This window comes from Balaenoptera acutorostrata, chromosome 2, assembly GCF_949987535.1.
Source record: "Balaenoptera acutorostrata chromosome 2, mBalAcu1.1, whole genome shotgun sequence".
NCBI classification, from domain to species: Eukaryota; Metazoa; Chordata; class Mammalia; order Artiodactyla; family Balaenopteridae; genus Balaenoptera; species Balaenoptera acutorostrata.
Window position 1 is genome coordinate 173,533,657 of NC_080065.1, and position 19,403 is coordinate 173,553,059.

The window sequence follows — 19,403 nt, forward strand, 5'->3', positions numbered from 1 at the left end:
ATCTCTCCCATGTAGCCCCAGACCTGCCACTTTCATCTTGGTGTTCCCCAAATCATGTCCCCCGAACTTTTGCCTCTTCTGTCACCTCTGCCGGGAATGCCCTTTAATTCTCAAAGCCAGTTCAAGACCTCCCTACTCTGGGAAGCCCTCCCTGGTCCCCTGCAGGGCCCCCTTAACCTCTGCCCCTCCCTGCACCCAGCCCCTGACCTCAAGGAGCTGGGGGCATCTGTGTCCAGCTCTGCCCCACCCACCTTGATGTTTTTCCAGTGACTGCTCTAACTTTGGGGGGATGGGAAAGAGGTGTGACAAGAGCAGAGGCCACTGAGAGCCCCAAAAGAATGACAAATCATACTGGCTGTCTGGTGGGCAGCAACCCTCTTTTATCCACACTCTAGCCCATTTGCACATGGGGAAGCTGAGGCCTGGGAGGCCCAACTTTTGGGATGGGGGTTGGTGGGAGGTAGGGAGTAGCCCTGGAGCATGGGCCTTATTCTGGAAGGTGCAAAGCTCAGCCCCACTGTGGGGGGCGTCCTGCCTCAGAGTTTGCAGCCATGTTTTCACCTCTAGCTGGGGCCCTGAGTGGTCTGGGTGTCTCTGGACTCAGTTTCTCCATCTGCGAAATGGGGCACCTGAGGTAGGGGTCTCGGGATCATTGAGAGGGGGGCCATGGGTTTACCCCTATCTCCAGTGGTCCCTTCTATCTTTACATTTCTCTCCATTTATGTCTCTGTCTCTCTCTGTCTCTTACCCTCCCCCAGACCTCAAACCGACTCCGCCCCCTGGCCTGGCCTGGGCCCTGCTGCCTGTGAAGACTGCTCTGTGCAGGGTCACAGGGTCCCCGTCTCCACTGTGCCAGGCCTAGAACACTGCCTCTTTGTTCCGATGGCTCTGACTTCATGGCCTGCTGGGCGCCTGACCCTGGCCAGCCCAGCTGCCCCTCAGGACTTGCTCTCAGAGAAAGGGCTTCCTCCTGGCCTCTTGGGCCTCAGTTTCCCCAGATGCTTTCCCCCAGGAGAGACCCTTAGCCTGTTCTTTGCCCACCTGGGCTCCGAGAACATTTTTTTTTTAGGTGAAAATCACATAACATAAAATTAACCATTTTAATATATACAGTTCAGTGACATTTAGAATATTCACTATATGGTACAACAATTACCTCTGTCTAGTTCCAAAACATTTTCAGCACCCCAAAATGCAGCCCCATCCCCATGAGTAGTCACTCCCCATTCCCCTCCCCCAGCCCCTGACAACCACTAATCTACCTTCTGTCTCTGTGGATTTGCCTGTTCCAGACATTTCATATACATAGAATCATACAACATATGGGCTGCTGTGTCTGACTTTTTTCACTCAGCCTGTTGTTTTGGAGGTTCATCCACTTTGTAGCATGAATCAGCTCTTCTCCATGGACATTTTGGGCCTCTGCTGACAGTGGGGAGAGAGGGTCAGAAACTGAGACCCCCCCCCCTGCCCCCCAACCTCTCCACCTCTGGCTGAGAAAAAGACACAGAAAAAAGACAAAGTTGAGTCTAAAGGAAGCAAGGAGACTCTTCCAGACCTGGAACCCAGGGTGCCCTGAGGCTGGAGTTCGGGAAATGGGGAGGTGGACATTTTCGGAGGGCCCAGCCTACAGCAAGCACTTCATAACAATTTATTGGGAGAGTGAACTCTGACGTCTGAACACCCTGGCCTCCCATTTAGCTCCTAAGTCTCAGAAGTGGGCCAGAGAGGGCTGGAGACCTGGCCAAGGGCACAGAGCCCCAGGCCACCCATGGGGCTCTCACCCAGTGTCCAGCTTCAGTCTGGGGCCAGCAGAGAAGACCCCCCGGACCTGGGGCTCAGGGTCCAGAGCTCGGGTGTGTTTGTGGTCTGAATGAGGCCACCACCCACAGGCTGACTTCCTGGGTTTCTCTTTTAGTTTGACTTGCCCTGGGAGGGGCCATGACACCTAACTTTTTTTTTTCTTTTTAGTTTTTCTTGCTAAGCTTTAATGTGTTCCTGGGTGAGGACTGGGTGGCTGGGGCCTCTCCAGCAGCACAGAAGCTCGTCTGGGGCTGCCGCCCACTTCGAGGACCGGATGGGGCAACGGGTGACCAGGCTGGTCCTCCTCCTTCTCCTCCTGCTCCCCCGGCAGGGCGGTGAGTCCCGTACCCTGGAGTCACGGCTCTTCTTGCCGGGGCGGGGGGGCTGTGTGTGTGTATGTGGAGGACTGTGGACCTGGGTCCCAGGGTTGTTTCTGTGTCTCTGTGCCTCAGTCTTTCCCTCTGTCAAATGTGAGCTGGATAATCATGGATTCTGATGTCAGACTTGGGCATCTCCCCTCTGGTCTTAATTTTGTCTTCTGTGGAGCGGGCTGAAGCTCTGAATCTTTCCCACATCCCAGAGTTTAATGAGAAATAGCTAAGGAAGGGATAAAGACCAAGTATATATATAATATATATATATATAAAACATAGTGTTATGTACCCAGTGTATGTAATATACATACTCTCTCTCCATCTTGTGGAATCGAATGGGAAGGGACCCAGCCCCCAGCGGATGACTAGGTTTGGACTCTCATCCCAGCTCTGCTGTTGCATGACCTTGGGCAACTTCTTTGTGCCTCAGTTTCCCTCTCTGTAAACTGGAGATCAGCAAGGTTTCGGGGCTTTTAGAGGTCAGGCAGGGCTGGAGACCAGCAAAAGGGAGAGGTACAGGGGACCCTGGATTGCTTTAGAGGAACGGCCCGAGAGCTGGATGGGTGGGTGGATGGATGGATGCGTGTATGTATGGATAGATGAGGGGGTGGGAGGATGGATGAATGGATGGATGGGTGGGTGGGTGGAAAGATGGATGGACTTATGGATGGATGGATGGATAGAAAGGTGGATGGGTTGGTGGGTGCAAGGATGGGAAAGTGGGCAGGTGCATGGATGGTCACTGGGCAAGCCCCCTCCCCTGCAGTGAAAGGCTGAGACTGTCATTATCTCTTCATTGCCTTTGCAGCTGAAGCCTGTGGCACCATGGGGTGCTGTTTTCAGGACCCGCCGTATCCGGATGCAGACTCAGGTCTGGGGCAGTTCCCCATCGTGGGAGGAAGGGGTTGTACTGGACTCTGACTGACCCATCCCTAGCGGCCACTCCCTCAGCTCCCTCCTGCCCAGCCAAAGACTGGGGTCTCGGGAGCCCCAACCCGACAGCCTGATGGCCTGTCCTCACCAAACTCAGGTGTCCTGGAGCAGTCACCTCTGTAAGCCTCATCTGCTCCCTAACAGGGTCGCAGGACTGGTGTCTGTGTCCGTCCTGATTGGTCAGCATGTGGGGCTAAGCAGCTGTTAAACATTTTGAAGTTGCTCCGAGGCAAGCATTGCTGGAACATTCATGCTTGTAACAAACTCACTAATCTGCCACTGGGCAAGGCGTTTCATCTATTTTTTTTGCTCAAGAAATATTTACCAAGCACGTACTACCTGCAGACACAGTTCTAGACATGAAGGAATCAGCTGCGAGCCCAGCTGTCCTCCTGGGGTCACAGCCTAGCACAGGAGGTGGACAAGAGGCACACAAATGCATATCCTGCATACAATGATGTGCTATGAAAAAAAAACAGAGCAGGGTGAGGGGTGGAGAGGGAGGGGGCTGCTTCAAATAGCCTAGTGCTTGAGGAGGTGACACAGAAGGAGAAATTGGAATGTCAAGATCTGGGGCAAGGACATTTCAGGCAGAGGGCATAGCACATGCAAAGGTCCTGAGGTAGGAGTGAGCCTGGTGTGTTTGAGGACCAGTGAGGAGGCTGAAGTGGCTGGAGGAGGAGGTGCAAGGGAGATGGCAGGAGACATGCGGGAAGGGCACAGGTAGGTGCTGGAAGTCACTGCGTGTTTAGGCTGAGGTGACACCGGATTGCGTAAGTGTCACAAAGATTCCTCTCTGGGGTGTGTCAGTTTGGGGACCCCGCCTCCCCCCCCCACTCTAGTCTGTTCTCAAACCTCCAGGCTTAGCTTCGGGCCCCCGGGACCTAAACTGCTACCGGATACTCAGCAACGCTGGTTATGAATGTTCCTGGGAATATGAGGGCCCTGCAGCTGGGGTCAGCCACTTCCTGAGATGCTGGTGAGAATCCTGCCCTTGCTCCTGACCCCCTGCCTCTACTCTCAGATGTATGACCTCGGCAGTGTCTTTGCCTCTTCCTGGGCCTCAGTTTCTCCTGTCAGAAGGGAGGGTTGGGGATCTGTGTTGTGGGGTCAGCATGGGTGGGTATCCAGTTTGGGCGGCAGTTAGGATCCCTGTGGTCCTTCCTTCATCCTCACCCTGTGACTTATTCATCCATCTATTCATTTCTTCCTTCTCTCATCCATCTATTCATTTCTTCCTTCTCTCTGTGGCAGCCCACATTAGGAGATTCTGGGATCCTCCAAATCCCTTAGTCCCAAGTTGATCCCTAAGAAACCCCCAGGCTGGGGAGCGGGAGTAAAAGGGGAAGAAAAGGATACTGGGATGTGATGTACATCATCTGCTGTGGCCGCTGAGACTCAGTACCAACACCCTCCTTCCCACAGCCTCAAGCCTGGGCGCTGCTGCTACTTTGCCGCGGGCTCAGCCACCAAGCTGCAGTTCTCCGACCAGGATGGCATACCCGTGCTCCACGCTGTCACTCTCTGGGTGGAATCCCGGGCTGCCAACTGGACAGAGAAGTCCCCCAACATTACCCTGAACCTCTACAGCTCAGGTCAGCACCCTGTTCTCCTCGTCCCCACTACCACTTCCTCACCCAGAGAAGCCTCTGGTCCCCAAGCCTAGACCTGGGGGAATTCTGAGTCCCTGGCAAGGGGCTGGATACTGCCAGCTGTTTTTACATCCAACACTGTCATGTGACCTGGCAGAGTCTTTCATGGTCCCCTTACTGATCCCCTACGGATGAACATTTAGGTAGCTTCCAGTTTCTCCTTGATACTGTAATGTGGCCAAGACCCTGTTGGGTCTTATAATTTTTTTTTTTTTTTTGGATGCATTGGGTCGTCATTGCTGTGTGCGGGCTTCCTCTAGTTGCAGAGCGTAGGGGCTACTCTTCCTTGCGGCGCTCGGGCTGCTCATTGCGGTGGCTTCTCTTGTTGTGGAGCACGGGCTCTAGGTGCGCAGGCTTGAGTAGTTGCAGCACACGGGCTCAGTAGTTGTGGCTCGCAGGCTCTAGAACACAGGCTCTGTAGTTGTGGCGCACGGGCTTAGTTGCTCTGCGGCATGTGGGATCTTCCCGGGCCAGGGATCGGACCCGTGTCCCCTGCATTGGCAGGCGGATTCTTAACCACTGTGCCACCAGGGAAGTCCCCCGTGTTCGGTCTTTAAAATCTGTTTTCACGAATCGATAACATACACTTAGTTTATACTCGTTGAGCTGCTACTGTGTACCATGCTCAGTCACAGGGGACGTGGGCAAGGCCAATGGAGGTCACAGCACAGGGCTGGGACAAGGGTGAGATGAATTAGGCATGCTCCTTGGCCACAAAATGTTATGGGGGTGCCAAAAAACCTCAATAGTCATTATAAACCATATCATGATGCAACTTTTCTTTTTGAATATTTATTTCTTTACTTATTTGCCTGTGCCGGCTCTTAGTTGTGGCATGCAGGATCTTTGTTGCCACATGAGTGTTCTTTGTTGCAGCATGCGGGATCTTTTAGTTGCGGCATGCGGGATCTTTTAGTTGTGGCATGCGAACTCTCAGTTGCAGCATGCATGTGGGATCTAGTTCCCTGACCAGGGATCGAACCCAGGTCCCCTGAATTGGGAGTGTGGAGTATGGACCACTGGACCATCATGGGAAGTCCCATGATGCAACATTTAAAAAAAATCAATATTAATGCAAAAAAAAAAAGCCATGACAAATCAAATATCAGATTTTTGTTTTTGGCCGCGCTGCATGGCACGCGGGATCTTACTTCCCCGACCAGGGATTGAACCCACACCCCCTGCAGTGGAAGTGCAGAATCCTAACCACTGGACCGCCAGGGAATTCCCCAGAACTTCAAATAAAGACAGGATCTGACCCTGTATTTGTACAACCTTGCCTCACTCTCCTCACCCTAATCCCAACCCTGTCCCTGCCTTCATGGAGCCCAGATTCATGTAGGGTGATGGACAAGGCATGATCGTTACACATGATGAGATACTGCTGGGAGGTCAGGGAGGGCTCCAGCTCAAGGATGAAAAAGATCCAGTAGGAATAAAGATGGGGAAGTGTGGATACAGCAAGACAGAGAATACAGCAAGTGCAAAGACCCTGAGCTAGAATCAGGCACAGTATGACCAAGATGCAGAAAGCATGACAGATGTCTCTCCTCAGGCCAGGCTTCTTGAAGTGAGGTTAAAAAGTTAGTAAGATTTCCCTAATAGTCTTTCAGAAAAAAATAGAATCAGTTAATTACCCTCTCATCAGCAATTTACAAGAGTGCCTGTCTCACCACAGCCTTGCCAGCAATGTGTATTAATATTTTAAAGACACCTTTACTAATAGGATCCTGTGTATAAATCTTAACTCTTTGACCCATAGAACCCCAGGCTTAGATGGGACCTGTAGAGGTGTCCCTGATTCAAATTTTGGGAGCTTGGTGGGTTACTCTGGGCCAGGAGGATCATGGGAAGATTTTCCAGAATTTTCAGGACCAACAGCTCACACACATGCCGGCTTCCCCTTCCCACCCCCATCTCTGCTTCCAGTTAAATACGACCCTCCTCCAGGAAACATCAAGGTGTCCAGGTCAGCGGGGCAGCTGCTCATGAAGTGGGAGACCCCAGCCCACCAGGATGGTGCTGAGGTACAGTTCCGGCACCGGACACCTGGCAGCCCGTGGAAGTTGGTGAGTTTATTCCCCAGATCAGGGGTTTGCACAGGCACAGGGCACCCTCACACATGTTTCATCAGTTTTGCAATCTCTGTATCTATCACCCTTCCCACCTGGCCTCCACTCTTGACCCATGTTTAGCCTCTGGGTCTCTCTGACATGAAGATCTGATTGTGATCTCCCTTGCTCACACACCCTCCATGGCTCCCCACTACCCTCAGTAAGGCATCCTTATCTTCAGCTGGCCCTAGGTTCCCTCACTGGCCTCATGCTTCCTCTGGCCCCTTTTTGAATGGCCATCATTCTTTGCCCATGCCCTGGATTTCCAGCCTCTTTGCCTTGGTATATGCAGTTCCTTCCACCTGCATGCCCTCCTCTCCACCTGAGCACATGTGAATCCAACCCACCTTCAGGGTCCAGCTCAAGGGCTGCCTCTTTCAGGAAACTACCTTTCCACCATTCCTCCCTCCCTCCCTCCTTCCCTTTTTTTTTTTTTTTAGGCCATGCTGTGTGGCATGCGGGGTCTTAGTTCCCTGACCAGGGACTGTACCCTTGTCCGCTGCATTGGGAGCACAGAGTCTTAACTGGACCGCCAGGGAAGTCCCTCCTTTTTTTTTTTTTTTTAAATTTTATTTATTTATTTATTTATGGCTGTGTTGGGTCTTCGTCTCTGTGCGAGGGCTCTCCCCAGTTGTGGCAAGCGGGGGCCACTCTTCATCGCGGTGCGCGGGCCTCTCACTATCACGGCCTCTCTTGTTGCGGAGCACAGGCTCCAGACGCGCAGGCTCAGCAATTGTGGCTCATGGGCCCAGTTGCTCCGCGGCATGTGGGATCTTCCCAGACCAGGGCTCGAACCCGTGTCCCCTGCATTGGCAGGCAGATTCTCAACCGCTTCGCCACCAGGGAAGCCCTGTCCCTCCTTTTTTAATTCAGATGTAACTGACATACAAAATTATATTAATTTCAAGGTACAACATGATTTGATATTTGTATACATTGTGAAATCATCACCACAATAAGTCTGTTTAACATCCGTCACCACACAGGCATGTTCCAGATTTTGCTTCTTGTAATGAGAACTTTTAAGATCTACTCTCTTAGCAACTTTCAGACAATACAGTTCAGTATTGTTAACTATAGTCACCATGCTGTACATTACATCTCCAGGACTAATTTATTTTATATTGATAACTTTGTACCTTTTGACCACCTTCACCCATTTCGCCCACCCGCTACCCCTCACCTCAGGCAACCACTACTCTGTTCTCTGTATCTATGAGTTTGGTTTTTTGTTCGTTTTAAATTCACCTGTAAGTGAGATCACACAATATTTGTCTTTCTCTGTCAGACTTATTTCACTCAACATAATGCCGTCAAGGACTATTCATGTTGCAAATGGCAGGATTTCCTTCTTTTTATGGCTAAATAATATTCCATTGATACATGTACCACATTTTCTTTATCCATTCATCCATCGATGGACGCTAAGATTGCTTTCACATCTTGGCTGCTGTAAATAATGCTGCAGTGAACATGAAGGTGCATGTATCTTTTCCAATTAGTGTTTTGCTTTTCTTTGGATAAATACTCAGAAGTGGTATTGCTGGATGATATGGTAGCTCTATTTTTAATATTTTGAGGAACTTGCACTCTGTTTTCCATAGTGGCTGCTGCAATTTACATCCCCACCAACAGTGCACAGGGTTCCCTTTTCTCCACATCCTCGCCAACAATTGTTATCTCTCGTCTTTTTGATGATAACCATTCTGACAGGTGTGAGATGAGATCTCACTGTGGTTTTGATTTGCATTTCCCTGATGATTAGTGATGTTAAACACATTTTCACGTATCTATTGGCCATCTGTATGTCTTCTTTGGACCTTCATTCATTCTTCAGCTACTCTATTCTCCCCTCTTATTCTCCCCTCTGTCCCCTGCAGGCAGGGCAAGCCTAGGCTTGCAAGAAACCTCAGCTCTGACCAAGTCCCCAAGGAGTCCCTGGTTTGGGAGAGACAGAGACCCCCCCAGCTTCTGAATTGTGGTGTCTCCCCCTCCCTCAGCCTGGGAGCATCTTGAGTCCAGGGAGTTGCCTCAGTTTCGGCCCCATCTTCCCTCCAAATGTTGTGCCCCTCCCTGAGCCTCAGTTTTCCCATCAAGTGAATGGGTTCGGATCAGTCAGAGGCAGGTGACATGGGACTCCCGTTGGGGAGGGACATCTCTTTACTTTTTATCTCCAGCCCCCTAACACACTCTTCAGTGGACCCTCTCAGCCCCCCTTTGCAGATGAGGAAACTGAGGCTCAGGATGTCCAGGGACCTCTCAGCATCAGCCGGGGAGTGTGGGGCTAGCTGGCTCCTAAACTTGCCTCTCCTCATCCATGACACCACAGACAGATAGGTTTTGTCTCTTAAAATATATATTTAGGAAGTTATAAAAATATAATTTTGCCTCCTAAAATAATTATTTTATTTTATTTTATTTTTTAATTTTTGGCCTCGACACACGGCTTGTGGGATCTTAGTTCTCTGACCAGGGATTGAACCCGGGCCCCGGAAGTGAAAGTGCCAAGTCCTAACCACTGGACTGCAAGGAAATTCCCCCAAATAATTCTTTAAAAAAAAAAAAATTTTTTATTTTGGAATAATCTTAGATTTTCAGAAAAGTTACAAAGAAGTACATAGAACCTTCACCCAGCTTCCCCACAGGTTAATGGCTTTCATTGCCAAGTCCGTCTGTCACTGGTCCCTTGCAATGAACTAAATTCCAGAGTTTATTTGGACTATCACCCGCTTTTCCAAGAATGTTCTCTTTCTGTTCTCAGATCCAATCCAGGGTTCCATGTTGCATTTAGCAAAATGATTGTTGAAAATTTCAAAAGAGCTAGAATTTTCAACACCCAAATGTAAAACAATGTATAAATATGGTCTTGTTTTAGGGCGACTGTGGACGTCAGGATGATGCTGACTTCGGTGAGAATAATAGTGACAACGACAGCAGTAGCAAGTTAGCATTAATTAGGCACCCACTGTGTGCTAGGCCCAGTGTTAAATTCTCTGTAGGCTTGTTTGCGCCTCCCTGTAGTTCAGTATTGGATTATTCCCATTTCACAGGTGAGGAAACAAAGGCTTGGGCTTGTGAAGCCTTTGGCCAAGTTCACATCCCTAGTAGGTGGCCTTGCTGAGACTTGAACTCCAAACAGTAGAAGAAGTGGGTGATCCTTGAGGCCCCAAGAGCACAGGACCTGGCCTATTCTGGCTGTGTCCCCAGGGTCCAGCACATGATTAGCTCTCAATAAGTGCTTGTACACAGTTGACACTCAATAAGTGCATGTACACAGTTGGAACTTAATATGTGCATGATGGCTAAGTGACCAGTGCCAAGCCCTGGGTGTTCCTGGCTTTGGGACAGCCCCTTTGCTTGATGTTTGATCTGCTTCTCCCCAGAGTCATGCCTCTGCCCCTTGGAGACGGACACGGCCCAGGAATTCCAGCTGCGGCGACGGCTGAGGCCAGGGGTCCCCGGAGGTCCCTGGAGCAGCTGGAGCAGCCCTGTGTGCATCCCCCCCGGTGAGAGCACCCTGGGCCACAGGAAGGGAGACAGGCGTTAGAAAGATGGTAGTGGTATTAGAAATTAGGTGGTGAGTGTTAGCAATAACGTGATGGATGTTAGAAATAAGGCTGCTGAAGAAATTAGGGAAAATGAGTGCAAGGTGGCAGGGCAGTGGGCAAGTTTCACTTTGTAAAATGTGGCAAATCCGTAATAAAAAGAAAACATTTATCAGTCTTTCTCTCCTTCCAATTAGTTTGGTGGGTTTTGTTCTTTGAAAGCCTAACAAGGAGTCGATGGGTGCAAGTGGCTGTGTCGTGAAGGCAGATTTTCCCAAATGATACAGGAAGCTGGAGCCAGGGCAGCTCCAGAGTGGAGACGTGGCCCCAGGTGGGGGTGGGAGGGAGAGATGGCGGGGGGTGACTGTCAACATTTGTCCCCCTACCCTTTGAGCTGGAGCTTCCTCCTGCCCACCCAAGTGCGTATCTGCTGGGAAACAACTCCGACGGCTGTTTTCAGATTTTTTTTTTTAATTGTAGTAAAAAAAGACATAATATAAAATTTGCCATTTTAACCATTTTTAGCCAGTTGCATTAAGTATATTCACACTGTCGTGGAGTGGATCTCCGTGTTTGCAGATTTTGAAGACTACTTAACGACCCATGGAATCCTGTGTTTCATGGGAGGGAAGGAAAAGGTCCGGGTCCCCATCTAGGGTCTGCAGGACGTTGTGAGCAAGGGCCCCACCCCCAGTGTCACTGTCTTGCTGTCTCATTGCAGAACCCCCGCCACAGGCCAAGGTGAGGTTCTCCGTGGAGCAGCTCCGCCCGGATGGGAGGAGGCAGGTGACCTTGCATGAGCAGGTAATGGGAACATCGCAGGCCTGTGGGGTGGCCTGAGGACAGAGAGAAGGAGACAAGAGGCTGGAGTGGAAGTGTTTAAAAGGAGGGAGATGAGTCGTGGAGGTGGTAGGGACTGGAAGGACTGTGGGTTGAACTCTGAAGGTAATGGGGAGCCATGCAGGGTGTGTGAGCAGAGGAAGGATATGGCTGGACTCAGGTGTTCACAGGCTCCCTCTGGCAGCCATTGGGGGAGCAGATTTTGGGGAGCTCACGTGGAAGCTGGAAGGCCAGGAGGGGGTTGACTGTGCTGGTCTGGATGGGCGATGATTTTTTTGAAGTCCCCCAAACAACTCATTAAGTACAGTCGAATGAACCCATTTTCCAGAGAAGGAAACTGAGGCGCAGAGGGGAAATCCCCTGCCTGAGTCTGGGCAAACTCACCGTACATTTCAACCCCTGGCTTCACCATAATTGATTCAGCCAGGTCCCCAGTGGGCTGGCAGGGTAAAGCTGTAGTGAAGCTCCTTCTCTTCCTAGATTTCCTATAATTTGAATTCCTTTTCTTAGGAAAAATTTCCAGGCTCGAAGTAACTGGGTCCAAAGACGGAAATATTGTTTTTCTCTGGCTTTCAGTGGGTTTTGCCAAATTATTCCCCCCTCCCCCTAAACCAATGAGCAGTGGATGTGTCAGTTTCCCAGCAGCCTTGCCAGCACTGAGGTTTACTATTTTTTAAAAATTTTCACATATGTCATCAGCTGTGGCCCGTGGATGAGCCTGTGCTCGTGGGCAGCATCCTGATGTCAACCCACAGGGACGACGTGCATGTTCAGGTCCCCACAAACCATCTCTCACACTCACAACAGCTGCCCCAGCTGGAGCTTCCGGAAGGCTGCCTCAGGCCCGACTCGGGCATGGAGGTGACCTACCATGTCCACCTGCATATGCTGTCCTGCCCATGTAAGGCCAAGGCCACGAGGACTCTGCGCCTGCAGAAAAAGCTCATCCTCTCGGGTGCCGCCTATGACCTGACAGTCGTTTCCCGGAATCGCTTTGGCCCCGGTCCCAACCAGACATGGCACATTCCTGCCTACACCCACTCAGGTACCTTTGGCTGGGCAGTGGGGGGGCCCCTTGAGGCTGAGCACGTACTCTGAGCCTCAGCTAGACTAGGGTGAAGCAAGTGAGGCACAAAAATGTAACGGGGTGTCTAATTTAGGAGAGTGTAAAGTCAGTATTCAAAATGCATAGCATTAAAAAATGCATAGCATTATAGTGTAATAGTTAAAAAAATTCTCACTGGCAAACTGTGGCCCAGACCAAACACTTGTTTTTGTAAATAAAGTTTTATTGGGACCAGGGCCAAGATCAGGGTGTGGCAAGAAAGGCAGGGTCGTGCAAATACAGGGTTGATCCTGTCTTTATTTAAAATCTAGACATTTTGCTCATTTTATATACATGTATACATATATTAAATATATACATATATTTATACACGATGAAAAAATCAATGGCGATGATGTGGATAAAAGGGGACCTTCATATACTGTTGACAGGAAAGTGGCGCCTGTAAAATGCTCGGCACTGGCCTGGCGCATACAGTCGGAACTCAATAAGTGATAGTTATTGTCCTTAGAATTGGAAGCAGTACCCACCTCTCAGGTTGGTACAGGTGCCCTTGCTGTAGGGAGTGGGAGAGATGAGCCCAGGGGGCTGAGTGGGTCTGTCCTCGGGGCTCCAAGCTCTGGTCCAGCCGGGAGGCTCCTCCTCCACCACAGCCACCCACCGCTGGGCAAGGTGGGGGGTGGGTGGCCAGGCATCTGCTGGACCAGGAGATGCCCACTAGCCTGACAGGGTAGTAGTGGCAGCATAGGGAGCACTGATTGTGGGCATCCTGGCAGGGAACCCACAGTCAGGCTGGGGGAGGACTCGATTCATTCAAACAGCCCTTGCTGTCCCCTCTGTGCTCAGCCCCCATCCTGGCAGCCCCCAGTGTAGGGAGACAGAGCCAGATACAGACACTCCTGGCCCTGGGGGGTTAGAGCTTGTCAAGAGGGTGGGATGGGGCTATAGGAGCCTTGGTCTGTGGGCGGAGCATGAGGCAGCTATTATGACGTGCCTCCCTTGTCTTCTTCCAGAACCAGGGGCTCTGAATATCAGTACCGGAGCCAACAGGACCACCATGCATTGGCCAGCCCGGGCCCAGGGCATGACGTACTGCATTGAGTGGCAGCCCCAGGGCCAGGACGAGAGCCTTGCCACCTGCATCCTGACGGCACCCCAGGACCGGGACCCTGCTGGAATGGGTACCATAATATCGGTTGCCCTGCATCCTCCATTAGAGCTCCTGGTCAGCGCAAACCTACAGGCATCGTCCGTGTGGGGTGTCTGAGGCCCAGAGAGGTCTTGCCACTTGCTCAAGGTTACACAGAGGTGGGGACAGGCCAAGACAGACCCTCCCACTCATGCAGGTCTGGAGCTTCCTGCTGGGATCCTGGGATGTCAGGGCTCAGCCCTGGGAAGGTTGCACCCCAGTGGGTAATAAGTCTCACGTCCCAGGGTGTTTGTTACACATTCACCCGTGCCAGGAAAGGTGGCAGCTAGCAAGATGCAGGTGGCAAATTAATGAGGCCTCTGGAGGGAAAGGGAGGGTGCCAAATGGCCCAAGCAGCCTCTCACTCTCTGACGTGGTCTTGGCCGGGGCCCCAGGAAGGCTTGGCCTCAGCCTGGCCCTCAAAGAGCTCCCAGCCAGGGGAGACAGAGCTGGATGCAGACACCCCGGTGCCGTAGAGTAGGAGCTGTGCTGGAGGGGGTGGGGACGGGTTGGGAAGGGGCATGAGGACGGAATCCTGGAGGAGGGGACATTGGTGCAAGGGCTTTGAAGCATGGGTAGGAGTGCTCTAAGAGTTCCTGGCAGATGGCACAGGTGCAGAGGTGGGGACACAATCTATTTACTGGTCTGGCCCTCGCTAATCCTTCTAGCAACGCACAGCTTGAGCCAAGGATCTGGGGCAATGTGGCAGAAAGAGTGTTACCGCATCACTATCTTTGCCTCTGCACACCCGGAGAAGCCCACCTCGTGGTCCACCGTCTTGTCCACCTACCACTTTGGAGGCAATGGTGAGTGGCCCAAACCTGCAGGGTGGTCTCCCCAGGGGACTCGGCAGCGTCCTTGGGTATCAGGAAGGGGGAATACCATTTAGAGGCACCTACTGCATATCAGGCCCTGGCCAGAAGCCAGACACATAGAAGTCAGCTCAGTCAACTCTTAAGATACCCCGAGAGGCATTGCCCCATTTTATAGTAAGGAAACTGAGGCTCAGAGAGGGGAAGTGATGACACCAAGAGTGGTGGAACTGGGATACAAACCCAGACCCAGCTGACTCTGTGGCCAAGGTTCCCTGGGTCTCTGGACAGTAGCAGGCTGGGCAGGCAGGAAGTACTCAACCAGCACCCTTGGAGCTGACTGTGGTAAAGGATGTTGGTTGCAGCCTCAGAGGCCGGGAGCCCACAACATGTGTCTGTAAAGAAACTCAGCCAGGATTCAGTGTCTGTGGACTGGACACCATCTCTGCTGAGCACCTGCCCCGGCGTCCTGAAGGAGTACGTTGTGCGCTGCCAGGATGAGGCCAGCAACCAAGTATCTGGTAGGTGAGGCAGCACAGGCCTGGCTGGGGGAGGAAGGGCTCTGGGCTTGAGTTCTGCCTTGCTGTGTGACCCTGGGCACCTCACTGTCCCTCTCTGGGCCTTGGTTTTCACACCCATGGAACAATAGAGTTGGACTCAAGGGTCTTGACTGGCCCTTTAGACGGCAACTCCCATGGAACGGGGATGACTGTCTCCATTCCACAGATGGGGAAACTGAGGCCTGGAGAGGGATTCACCTGCCCAAAGGTTAAACAAGCTTGGATTTGAGCTCCGTTAGGTGCCCCTTCCTGCCCCATAGGAGGGAAAGAAATGAGGATGTACAGGGCAGGTCTCACCAGGGCTGGAACTTCCTGTCATTTCCCACATTGGGAGCCTCAGCCTCCCCACTGGGTAACATAGCCTTGCGAGAATACAGCCTCGCCCATCCACCTCCTGCAGCAACAGGCCAGGCCGCCAAGACCATGGGTTTATATCCTGCCTTCCCTCCTCGAGCCCAGCACAGGGGTGGGAGAGGGGGGAGGGGGGGAGGAGGGGGAGGGGGGTGGAACGGGGGCTGCTACGGCATCAGACATAGACATTCTGCCATCAGCTTGGTCACCCTCCGTTGTTTAGAGGGGATAAATGAGGCCAAATGGGAGTCGGTGACTTGTTCACAGTGGCACAGCTGGAAGCAGCCCATTTGCTGAAAACCAGTTTGCCAAAAGTCAAATTGCTGAAGATGTATGCACCAAATGCCCATTTGGCCAAATGTACCAACTTCCCTGAAATTTCTTTTGAAGAGTATTCCTCTTGAATATTTACAACGAATATGGATTTAGGGTTCTAGGAATTTTTCTTCTGTATGACAGCCAACAACTGTATTCTCATTTTAGAGAATTTTATGGGGTGCTTTATTTTTTTAAAGTCATCCAATTCCACAGACACTTGCTGAGATCCTACTTTGTGCTGAGGTGCTGGGGACACTTGGGGAACAACTTAGACAAAGTTAACCCTGACCTTGTCCCTAAAGATAGGAAAGAGGTGAGGGAGGAAACCATGTAGTTATCTGGCGAAAGGGTGAACCAGGCCAGGGAAACAGCCAGTGCAAAGGCCCTGAGGTTTGAGATTGAACCTGGTGCCTTTTAGGGAGCTCTGAGGAGAAGGCAGATGCGGCTGGAATGGAGTGGGCTAGGAGTGAGTGAAGGGCAAATTGGTCAGAATTTGAGAAAAAACAGCATTATTCACTGAATATTTTGATGAAGAATATTTTCCAAATAAGCTTGATGTGAATGGGTGCATTCAGGGAAGATTATTCAGCAAAATGTCTGTGAGCCCCCACTCCCACCCCCAGGGTGGAGCCCAGAGTAAAGGGGGTTTAGGGACCCACGCTGCCTCCCGCACACAGAGCTGTCAGTGAAAGCCACAGAGACCCAGATCACCCTCCAGGGCCTGCGGGCTGCCACAGCCTACAAGGTGCAGGTTCGAGCAGACACAGCCAAGTGGCGGGGCGCCTGGAGCCAGCCCCTGCGCTTCACCGTCGGTGAGTGAGGGGGCGGGCCTGGGTACTTACCCAGCATGCACTGCCCCATCCCACATGTCGGCAAGCAGTCCCGCCCTGACCCTCCATCCTTCCATGGCTCCCCATGCATCCCTCTCAGGAGAAAGTCGCAGGCTGACCTGCTCCCAACTTCTTCACCTCCGCTGCAGCTTCCCCTCATGAACCTTCTCTCACACTGCCTTTCCCTTGCAGGCCTCTCTGTCTGGAATGTTTGGTCTCCTTGTCAAACTCCTATTCATCCTTCAAAACTCAGCCCAAAAGCTCTCTCCTTCAGGAAGCCTTCCAGGCTTCCTTCTGGGCACCCCCCCACTGCCCCTCCTACCTGGCCTGACGCCTTGGGAGTGGGTGGGGGTGTCTGTGTGGGCTCTGCCTCCCCCAGCCTTGGGGCTCCTGGGGAGAGGAAGGGAGCAGGGGGGCTATTTATTGAGTGAATGAATGAATATGAATGAATGAGTATCTCATCACAAACATAAGGAGGTGGGCTCCATTGTCTTGGGGGGTGTGGCAGTGAGAGGTTTGGAGACCAAATGATCCCTGTTCCTGCCACGGTCCCTGCCTGTTGTCCTTGTTGTGAAATCTGGTTCCAAGAGAACCAGTGAGTCAGACTGGGTGTGCGGTGTGCTGGTCTGGGTCTGGGGGAGCAACCACACAGGCCCTACCTGCAGGCTCTTGGAGCTACAGTGTCCTGAGCACTTATTGTGTGCCAGGACTTTATCCTGTAGTCACAGGGCAGGCGGGGTCCCACTTCACAGAGGAGGAAACTGAGGCACAGAGGGATTCACAGTATGCCAGGGTCAGCAGTGAGTTGATGGAGGGCCCGCCCCTCCCACTCCCTCCTCAATGAGAAGCAGGAGGTGGCTCTCCCCCAGCCCAAGCTCTTCTGCTTCCAGAAGTCCAGGTTTCTGAGTTGTCCAATTTGTCCATCTTCCTCACATCTTTGGGGAGCTTCGTGAGCATCCTTCTCCTGGGAATCTTTGGGTACCTCGGCTTGAACAGGTAACTTGCACCCCCTCCGCCGAGATGATCTGTAATAGAGATAGTAAGAATAGTAATAACTGCTCACCCCAAGTAGGTTTTTATGTCCACTTTCGAGATGAGGAAACTGAGGCCCAGATAGTCAGGCCCAGGCATCCAGCAGTGGGGACAGTGCTGGGATTTCAATCCGGGTCTGTCAGTCTCCCGTACCCCTGACCCCTTAGCCACATCCTCACTCCCCTTATTATAACCTAATGGAGATGAAAAAAATAAGTCAGAACAATTAAAAAGTAAGAACGAACAGAAGCACTGACCAGTTTTCCTCCCTCCCCAGGGCTGTAAGGCACCTGTGCCCACCCCTGCCCACACCTTGTGCCAGCACTGCCGTTGAGTTCTCTGGCAGCCAGGGGAAGCAGGTAAGGGCCCCCTTTCTAATTCCAGGTCTCGTTTATTGGGTCCATATCTGGACCAGGGCTCTGAAGAGTAATGGCCATGCATTAACTCATTTTACTTTCCCCCAACCCACTGGTGCAAGAACTCCAAAAGCCTGCCCAATTTCATAGACAGGCAAATAGAAACCCAAAGGGGAACCTCGTGTGGGTCATTTACTAGTAGCAGAAACAGAACTGAAGTGACTTCCACAAAGGAACCTGATGGAAAAAAATTCCAGGGTGGTGGGCTTCAGGCATGGCTGGATCCAGGAACTAGGACTCCATTTCTTTGTGGTGCTATCCTCCCTGCAGGCTTCTATCTCAGGCAGGCTCAGCCTTCCCCCTGTGGAATCAGGGTATCCATTTTTCCCATTAACTGGAGCAGAATTCTGGAACATCACTGATTGGCCCAGCTTGGGTCATATGCCCATTCCTTAGCCTATCACTAGAACCAGGGGGTAGGAATGTTCTGATTGGCTGGGCCAGGATCACATGCCGATGGCAAGAGCTGGCGTGGGGCTACTGCCCTGCCCAACCACATCAGCTAAGAGAGAAGGGGCAATTTTCCAAAGAGAAATGGGGGGCCCTTCCAACTGATCCTTGAATTGGTCTCGGGTTTTAGAGAATTAAGCCAGAAGGGACCTGGTCCACTCCATCCTTGTGTGGATGAGAAATAGGGCCCTGCCCACAGCCTTGACCCCACCGTCCCTCTCCAGGTTTGGCAGTGGACCAGCCCGGCAGACTTCCCGGAGGAGGTGTCCCAGCAAGAGGCCCTGGTGGTGAACATATCCTGGGACAAAGGAGAGCGAGCTGACATGGACACAGCTGGGCTTCTCAAGGAGAAGATGGAGCTGCCTCTGGGTGCCCCTGAGCCAGCCCTGGACACGGAGCTGCCCTTGAAGGACAGGAAATGGGTTCAGGGATGCCCTGAGGCTGGGACTCTGGGGCCTGGCTGGCAGGACAGTCTGGAAGACAGCCCTGCCCAGGCAGCTGGACTCCCGCTGCTCCTGGGAGACCTAAGGCAGAGCCCCAAATTCTGTTCCCAGGGAGAAACAGAAACATCTGCCTCCTCTTACAGATAGGAAGACCAATGATCGCAATCACGACAGCTGGTTATTAAGTGCTTATTGCATACCCAGCCTGTTCTTTCCTGACACGTGATGCCCTGAATCCCCATAACCACCTTGAGGTACATGGCTGTCTTATTAACCTATTTCAATAAGCCTCAGTGAGGTTCAGAGAGGGTGAGTGGCTGGCCTGTGGCCACACAACACAGGCAGGAGTCTAACCCAGGCGGAGTGACTCAGACCCCATCCCCACTGCCCAGGCTCTGGCGTCAGTGCCCCCCACCAACACCCACTCTGTCCAGCACTGGTTGCCACATGTCCTGTGGTGGGAACCCTAGAAACCGCCATGAAATGGGAGCTGCTACTCAGGGCCAGGGCCTGGCATCCATGGAGCAGGGCGCTGTTGGACTGTTGGGGGTGTGTGGGATAGACTGGAGGGGGGCCCAAAGGGTCTCAGGCTGATCCCAGGGTCTTGGGCTGGGCATCCTGTCCCAGAAGCATTGGATGGGGAATCTGGGCACAGAGTTCCTGGCTGCATTGCAG

The 19,403-nt window shown here is 52.1% G+C and overlaps 1 protein-coding gene across 1 annotated transcript; it reads left to right on the forward strand.

The window, feature by feature from the left end:
* The first annotated feature begins 2,077 nt into the window (after positions 1-2,077).
* IL12RB1 (interleukin 12 receptor subunit beta 1) lies at positions 2,078-18,875 on the forward strand. Its single transcript, XM_007195620.3, has 16 exons — positions 2,078-2,138; positions 2,986-3,048; positions 3,972-4,089; positions 4,536-4,705; positions 6,692-6,831; positions 9,752-9,785; positions 10,260-10,382; positions 11,143-11,225; positions 12,069-12,306; positions 13,341-13,508; positions 14,185-14,322; positions 14,694-14,849; positions 16,235-16,369; positions 17,278-17,383; positions 17,697-17,778; positions 18,510-18,875. The coding sequence occupies exons 1-16, from the start codon at positions 2,078-2,080 to the stop codon at positions 18,873-18,875; spliced, it is 2,181 nt and encodes a 726-aa protein (XP_007195682.1).
* Positions 18,876-19,403: the final 528 nt, after the last annotated feature.

Excerpts from the sequence above, each read along its gene's own strand:
- IL12RB1 (XM_007195620.3), top strand. The coding sequence starts at position 2,078 with ATGGGGCAACGGGTGACCAGGCTGGTCCTCCTCCTTCTCCTCCTGCTC. Across the intron at positions 9,786-10,259 it reads TCAGGATGATGCTGACTTCG|AGTCATGCCTCTGCCCCTTG; the intron begins GTGAGAATAATA and ends GCTTCTCCCCAG. Across the intron at positions 13,509-14,184 it reads CCGGGACCCTGCTGGAATGG|CAACGCACAGCTTGAGCCAA; the intron begins GTACCATAATAT and ends TAATCCTTCTAG.